General features: G+C 51.7%; 1 protein-coding gene across 3 annotated transcripts in view; it reads right to left on the bottom strand.

The window, feature by feature from the left end:
- Rora (RAR-related orphan receptor A) overlaps positions 1-8,271 on the bottom strand; it is a 172,413-nt gene that overhangs the window by 22,596 nt on the left and 141,546 nt on the right. For all 3 annotated transcript variants that reach the window (XM_013518928.1, XM_013518926.1, XM_013518925.1), the window contains exons 3-4: positions 4,892-5,033; positions 770-1,165 (exon numbers count right to left, since the gene is read on the bottom strand). In XM_013518928.1, coding sequence (XP_013374382.1) covers positions 770-1,165; positions 4,892-4,904 — 409 coding nt within the window. In that variant the 5' untranslated portion in view covers positions 4,905-5,033. The remainder of the gene's footprint in view (positions 1-769; positions 1,166-4,891; positions 5,034-8,271) is intronic.

Here is an 8,271-nt window from a genome sequence, read left to right as displayed (position 1 = left end):
AAAAAAAAAAAAAAAAATCACTAGATGTGATGTGAGGAGTTTGAATATTCTCTCTACACGGAAATGAGAGATGTGTGCAGTGACAGTTGCTCTGAGTACTCCTGATGATTTTACACTGTGAACATGAATCAAGCCGTCAAAAGTGTCCTCCGTAAGTATGCATGATTATGTGTCATTGAAAAAACAGACAAAATTTAAATTTTGGCAATCAGTTCAATAATTCATAAATTCCACACTGGAAAGAAAAACCTGTGTACCTGCCAGGTTTAGCTTGGGGGCTGTGACCTCAGGTGTAAAGCGATACCTGGAGTGTAGGTAAGGGAAGCGATGTAGGAGGCTGATGCAGCCGCCAGCGTGTGCTATTCTCTGCAGAGCGCAAAGGCCGACCTCGCTCATCCGTCTCCTGTGTGGTGCTGAGGGGTAAATGAGTTTTCTGGCTACACTTCGCGAAACAGTGCCCCGTCAAGAGCAAGGGGGCGAGCCCAGCACTCTGGGAGGCTGAGGCAGGAAGATCGAGTTTGATTCTGACCTGGGCAACTTAGTGAAACCTTGTACCAAAATGAAAAAGGGCTGGGGATGCAGCTCAGTGCAAAGACCTTGGCTCAAATCCTCAGTCGTGCCAAAAAATTTAGAAAATTAAAAAATAAAGGAGGTCAGCTGGAGCCCAAAGTAGCCTGGATGACCCAGGTGAGTGGCTTTGCGTTGCTCCGGCCACCTGACCGTTCTGCGGCGGGGGGCGGCGCCTCGGCGGCTGCGTGCGCACGCTTACCTAGCTCTGCCATGGACACGGTCGGGGAGGTCTCTCCGTTGGTGAAGGAGCAGTAGGGAAAGAAGCCGGATGCTGGTGTGTAGTCACAGATGGGCTCGGGTTTGATCCCATTGATGTCCAGCCCCGACTGGTCCGGGGAGGGCTGGATGTCCAGGTAGAAGCTGCTGACCGCCGCGTCGGCCTTGCTGCCCTCGGGGGTGTGGCCGTCCATGTAGGTGCTGAGGTCCTCGTGCAGCTCTGTGAGCCCGTTGGCCGAGATGCTGTAGGTGGGCGTCAGCGGCTCGGCCTCCCCGGGCTGCTGCTGGTGGTCTCGCTGCTGCTGCTGCAGCCGGTGCTTCTGCACCTCTGCGTACAAGCTGTCCCTCTGCTTCTTCGACATCCGCCCGAACTTCACGGCTGGAAGACAAAAGCCGCAGCGCTCACTCTCGCCGTCCTCTCCCGCCGGCAGGAGGGCTGAGCCTCGGGCCGTCTCGGTCAGAAGCCCCGTGGCCCCCAGTCAGGACATCGTGCCCCCTGACAACCCCTCCGCCCCACACAGGCCGGCTCCGTGCCTCCCTGGCAGCACACATCCTGGCAAAGCTGCGACTCAGAAACAGAGCCAGGACCCAAAGGAGCGCGCCAGGGGCAACCCTCCCCACACCCTGCTGTTTCCCGGCTGTCACCTGTCCTGGGCTCACAGGGAGGGTACCCTGAGATGCAACTAAGGGCTCACTCACTCTGCACCGAGCAGCCGGGCGGGACCTCCGCCTGCCCCAGCTCAGCACAGCCGGGCGCACAGCCGCCCTGGGGACAGAGGCAGAAGTGGTCCAGCCTCCACTTTCGTTAGATTCCCTGCTCTGATGTTCACACGAGGGCCTTCCTCCTCAGACAGCTGCCTCTGGGGCTTCTGCAGAGGCCCGGACAGACTGGGTCACTCCCTGAGCGGCATCTCCCACCGTCCCTACCCTGAGAAGGCCCCTCCTCCCCTCACGGCCCCTGGAAGCCCCTGGGGACTCCTCAGACCCGTCTTGAAGCGACAGTTTCTGCTGTTCTCACTGATCTTCAAGGAGAGCGCTGCATACGAACCCTGTGGGGTGGGTTTGTGTCTATAACGCTTCCCCACATTTACAGTAGAGCAACGGCCCCAGCAACTCCCCAGATCACCCAGAATCTCACACTTCTCCTGAAACACTCGACGGGGGCGGGTAAGCTTTGATTCCTTGCTCTGAATTCTCCCACCAGTTTATGTCTCGGCTGGACTCTTATCTGCAGATAAAGCCTCTGTGAGAGGCCTTGGTTCTCCTAACTGTGCTTAAAGTTAATCCTGATCACCGGGATGAACTCCTTTTACTACCCTCCTGGCTAACCGAGTCTGCGCAGGAGGGATGGAAGTGAGAAGGCGTCCTAGGCCACCGCTGGCCAGGTGGGTCCTCCTCCTCCTCCCGCCCAGGGGAGTCCTGTGCTCTCCTTTTGCACAGGGAAAGCAAAGGAACGGGGAAGGCAAGTCAGCTGCCATTTTCTACCAGTCTGGTAAGGACGTTAGGTGGCATTGCTTTGAGGGCTGACGTGGGCTCTGAATTTCAGGACTGTGACTCTGTGAGCCTCCACATTCTCTCTGTACCCACAGACTGTTTGTTCTTGTTGTCTCTGTCTGTCTTTCCCCCTCCTTTGTTTCTCTTTTATTTTTGTAGTACTGGGGATTGAGCCCAAGGCTACTGCATGCTAAGGCAAGTGCACTGCTACTGAGGTATACAGCACTAGCCCTTCCTTCCTTCCTTCTTTTCTTCTCTTTTCCCTTTTCTCTTTCTTTTTTCTTTTCTTTTCTTTTTTTCTCCTCTTCCCCTCCCCTCCCCTCCCCTCCCTTTCCTTTCCCTTCCCTTCCCTTTCCTTCCTTCTTCCTTTTTTGTCTTTTTGAGACCGGATCTCGTTATGCAGTTCAGGCTGGCCTTTAGCTCACTTTGCAGCCCAGGCTGTCCTCAAACTCTCAGTGATCCTCCTGCCTCAGCCTCCTGAGTGCTGGGATTACACGTGTGTGCCACCACGCCCGGCTCCTTCTTTTTCTTTAAATGGAAATCTCTTTATTATCAAAAAACTCAAAACAGTTCTAGCTAGTGCTAAAGTTATTCTGACCCTGTGATACCTAGAGTGAATCCTTCACCCAGCTTTCTTTTCACAGGGATTCTGTAGCTTCTCCACTGTTACATCACCATCTCAAAAATGGTTTTACCATGTTGACCCCTATAGTCAAAAACAACCTTTTTCTTTAAGACACTCAAGCAACCAACTTGAACGTGAATAAAATTATAGTCCATTTCTACATCCCTAGATTAGAAAAAGAAATATAATCCTTTTTACTAAAGCCTCAAAAAAGAGTGTTTGATAAAATAATTTGGATCAGAAAATTGCCTCAGATCTAAACCGGGGTGGGGATCAAACTTTAAAAACAATCAAAGAGGGGCAGAGCGTGGTGGTGCATGCCTGTAATCCCAGGACTTGGGAGGCTGAGGCAGGAGGATCTTTGCGAGTTCGAGACCAGCCTGGGCTGCAAAGTGAGCTAGAGGCCAGCCTGAACTGCATAGCGAGACCCTGTCTCAAAAAAACAACAACAACAACAACAAAAAAAAACAACAAAAAAAAAGAAAAATATAAAGAAACAAGGAAAGAACTTGGTAATGACAGCAAAGACCATGATCCTTGTCCTTGAGAGGAATTACTTCGCAACAATTGTTAAAGCACATTCCTCAGGTGAACTTGTTTTATAAAACGGGGTGTGCACCTAAGGACAACTTCAGCATTAATGTCCTAAAATGCCAGAACTTGATTTTCTAAGTTCACATCCAGTACAACCTTAGCCCTTTAAAAAATTAAAAAAAAATTTTTTGGCACAGGGTCCTGTTCAGTTGACCAGCTGGGCTTCTCTATTGCCACCCTCCTGCCTCAGCCTCTTGAGTAGCTGGGATTGTAAGTGTGCATGACCACACCTAGCTTGGGTTATTTCTTCTGTGTAAAAATTCCAGAAGGTATACTTAGGGAGCTTCATTATTTGAAGCGATTACTCTAGGAAACCCAAGGGGATCCATACCCAGAGGTGAAATTTACTCTGCTGTGACTCCACGCCTATGTTTTAACTTAAACATCAACAGAAGTAATCTTATCATCCAGAGAGTAAAATAAAAAGGGTCAGCTCCTGAGAAAATGCGCACACAACTTGTGACTTTAGCTCATAAGAGAACTAGTGATTTTAACACATAAGGAATACACCTAATTTTCTCACTTCGGTGTCATCGTAAGATGAACCACTGAATTGTGTGTCTCAGGAATTTCTGAGAATACAGTGTAAGTTCTGTGACTTAAGTCTTAGGATGACAGAAACTTTTATAGTGGCGCACGGGTGGCCATGCAGACTATATAGGAACCGAGGCGAACCTGTCCCCCTTGGGTCCACACCCTAGGAACATCGGATTAGGGGAAGGCAGGCCTCCCACAGACTGACATTCCCTCCATGGCACAGTTTCCTTCAAAGGCATCTCTTAAGACAGCAGCTGATATATTTGAAAAAAAAAAAAAAAATCCCTGAAACGGACTAGCTGTACCTCCTGCCCAGTTTCCCTGTATAAGAATAACTGTCTTGGAATCTGGTGTTGATTATTCAGGGCACCTGAGATAGTTTCCCAGGAGGATCTTGAAATGTCTGTAACTGAACAGAAGATAGTGTTTAGGCCTTAAAATAGAGCCCCTCAGTGAAGTGAGCACTGGAACTATTTTCACACATCCTGTGCATACAAATATTTGACTTTGGCCTGGGATTCAAATGATCCCCGTAGCACAAAGCTGCTTCATCCCTCCTGCTGGTAAACGTACTAGTGTAAGGCCAGAACTGCTGCTGGCCTGGGTTTCCTGTGGGGCTAACTGCTTGTAGGAAGCGTAGGTTTCCCAGATGACACCCAGCTTCAGGCAGTGCATCCACCTGTCACGTCTAGAGTGTCGCAAGGCCGAGGGTCATTTTAGTGTCAGACCCTCCTCTTCTGTAGCTCCCCACCAGCCCTCTGCTGCCTCTCGTGGTTTGTGTGAGGAGCCGGGCGGGGAAGGGGCCTATCCTAGCAGACACCGGGGCCACCATGCTGCTCAAACTGTGCAGCTCACCATCTCGGGACATGCCCACGGCGAGACACTTCTGCAGCCGACAGTGCTGGCAGCGGTTCCGACTGGTCCGATCAATCAGACAGTTCTTCTGACGAGGACAGGAGTAGGTGGCATTGCTTTGCTGACTTCTCCTGAAAAAGCCCTGTGATTCGGTTATAAAATATAAAACAGGTTAGTGTCAGCTCCTCGGGTATGAGGCGAAAGGCAATGTGCTAAGGGCTAAGCGGCATTAATATTTAATGGAGAATTAAACTTGTAGCGGCACCATCCAGGAGACCATTAATGAAATTACACTCACTTCTTTTTCCTCGAGTAAAAGTGATCCCCAGAGCCCAGCCTCCATCCCTTACACACGCAAAACTTTCTTTCACTTCAAGACAGTTGCTTATGTCAAAGGCCCGAGGTCGGCTCCTGTCCTTGGCTTCTAAAGACCAAAAGCAGTGAGTTTGATGGGATGATCTAAAGGGATTTACCTTGAAATTTTATCCCCCAAATATTTTTAGTACAAGAAACACAAATATTCCTCTGGGGTTCTGGGGTTCCAGGGTTCCAGGGTTAGGGGACAAATGCACCCATACAGCCATCCTGGTATGCTCGATGGATTATCGGGGATCGAGTCGGGGTGGGAAACACTCCTCAATCCGGGTCAGTTTGGAAATACCAGGGCTCAGAGTCATGGCCTTCAACATTTAACAGACCCCAGCTTCTGTTGCTTAAGTTTCTTTTGCACATTAAGCACCGCTTTGGGAATGAGAGGATGTACCTAGGTTCCCAAGGAGCTACACAGAGACCTCAAGAATTCTACTTTTGTTGCATTAACTCTCTCAGCACTATACTCTCAGCTCGCTGATTGTCAGTGTTCATTCTTTTGTACAGCTACAAGTTTTCCTGTTAGGTATGTCTCACCGGCAACCCATAGGCTTTGCTATGTTCATTCTCGTATGCTTGAAAATGTGTCCTCATTTTCCATAGATATCTTCTTAAACCTGTCCATTCCTTAGAAACGTATTTCTCAGTCTGCAAATGTACGAGGGGCTTGGGTCACCTTGTTATTGTTGGCTTACCTTTCAGTGGCTTTAAACTAGGCAGGACACAGAAGAAAAATAAGGTAACTACGGTCATATTGATCATGCAGACACAAGAAGGGTACCAAGGGATGAACACCGTCGAAGCTGCCATGGTGAAGGTGGGTGGCCCCAGTGGGGGGGACATGAGGGGACAGGGCAGCATCTGGGCCCGGGGACCCCACAGTGCGCTAGGACATCCCGTCCGAGGGGATTTCCAGAGGTCCACTTAGCAGGTGTGTCAGAATCGTTAGAGACAGGCCTACCACTGAGCTTAAAATGAACATTAAAACATTACCTAAAAAACAAACAAATAAACAAACAAAAACATGACCTAGATCAGCCTACAAGGGTGTTCCTCACGGTGTTACCTAAAATACGAAAAAATTTAGACGGATCCTCTGTGTCCAACGTGCGTGAACTGAAAGTCCCACTGTAAACCCCGAAGGTGGAATTCAGCCCCTGCTAGCCAATGGTTTTCCAGAGACGCAGTTACTATTAGAAAGAGGTGATAAAAATGTGTACTGTGAATTTTTAAAAAGCAGCTAAAGAGCTAAACAGGATAGTGTTTTTAAAAAAGGAACCCGTACATTTAACTTGGAAGAAACGTTGGAAAGTTAGACCCCAAATGAGAATTGTGGGTTTGCGGGGTGGGGTCCCCGACGATTAAAATTTTTTCTGTTTGTTTTCTGATTTTTTCCGGCGCTATCCCAGCGGAGGGGCACAGAGGCATGGGAAGAACACCCGGCACCCCTGGGTCCTCGTGCAGGTCCCGGGGGCCTTGAGGGGCCAGGACGATGCACACGGTGTGACCTCGGTCCCCAGGTCTCTGCTTTCGGGAACTGCGGGCCAGGACCCTCCCGCCCCTTCCCGGGCTCTGCCAAGCTGCTCGCTAACTTACACACGGGCACGGCCGGGGCCCCCGCGGCTCACACTCTGTTTGCACTTCACGTGGATCCCGCACCAAGCCCGCCCTCTCCCTCAGCGCAGTCCTCGTCTGTGGGCTGTGTGTCCTTGTCCTCCGTGGAGAGGAAGTGAGGAGCCGTGAATCTCTCTCTGGGGATGAACGGAGAGAACTGAAGAATGTACAAATGCCAGGGGGACGGTGCTCCTTGGAAAGAGATACTCCGAGGTCACCTGGCAGGTGTGTGCAGCGGCCCGAGCGGCACGCTCCCCGGGGGCGGCAGGGCGCTTTCTGTCCTGCGCCTCCCGGTGCCACCGCTTAGCCCTCCCTGGCATCCCCGCAGGTGCCTCGTCAGGGGTCGGCGGCTCTGTTAGTGGGCGCTGGATTCTGTTGGCTTGCAAGTCAGGCCTTCGCAGTTTGCTCGATGAGCGTCACCATGGAGAGCGGCCGCCCTCGGTCTCTTCCTTTCAATGGACCCAGCACAGGGTCCGCCTGGCCGTCTCGGGCCGTCACCTGTGCAGACCCCCCGCAGCGCCTGTCACCTGTCCTCATGGCCGTTTGTCCCCTCTCGTATTTCTTCTCAGGATCCCCTCTAGTTCCTTCGCTTCTTTCAAAAGTCTGAAACTCCGAACCGGGCACAGCTCCGGGGAATGGCGGGGTCATGAAGAAAAGCATGCCACAGTCCCTTGGTTCCCACCGTCAATTTCACCGCACACGCCATCAAGTTCCAGGGTGCGGGCACAGAAGCCTCACGTGCGCGCCAGACCCTTCTGTTTATGCAGGAGCTCAGGGAGGGCGCCATGACGTGGATCCGAGCGAGTGCTTATATTAACACACTTTTCACGCTGGGTTTCCTGTTTTGCAGTACAGGGGACTGAATCTAGGACCTCTGCACTGAGCTCCAGCTCTTTTCACTTTTTTGTTTTGCTTTGTGGCAGGGTCTTGCTAAGTTGCTCAGGCTGGGTCTGAATTTGAGATCCTCCTGCCTCAGCTTCCCAGAGTGTTGGGGTCATCAGCATACGCCACCACACAGGATGACTTTGTCCTGTACTTTTGATGTTCTGATATCAGGGCCTTGCTGACCCTGCGATAGTGCCCTTCCCAGGGCTGGCTGACCGCCTTACCGGACTGCACCTCAGCAGGCTTTCCTACGTGAGCCACCTGAGCCCAAACCCAGTCACCTCCTTGAGCGGGCGCTGTGCTTCCACCGACAGTTCCCCGGGCATCACCAGCCCAGGGCCACAGGCCAGCGGTAGACAGTCACGGCCCAGACCCTCCCATGACCGCAGCCAGCCTGTGCCCCCTCTGCACTCTTGCATACCCCTGCTGGGGAGCTGCCGCAGAGGCCGGCCCAGGTCCTCTGTCGCCCCTCGCTCTGTGGCCCCTGGTACTCCCGTGTGGCCCTGTGGCCG

Source organism: Chinchilla lanigera, unplaced genomic scaffold (genome assembly GCF_000276665.1).
Source record: "Chinchilla lanigera isolate Chin_1 unplaced genomic scaffold, ChiLan1.0 scaffold00049, whole genome shotgun sequence".
NCBI lineage: Eukaryota > Metazoa > Chordata > Mammalia > Rodentia > Chinchillidae > Chinchilla > Chinchilla lanigera.
The sequence above is the reverse complement of the archived record's forward strand: the minus strand, read 5'-3'. Positions and strand labels throughout refer to the sequence as shown.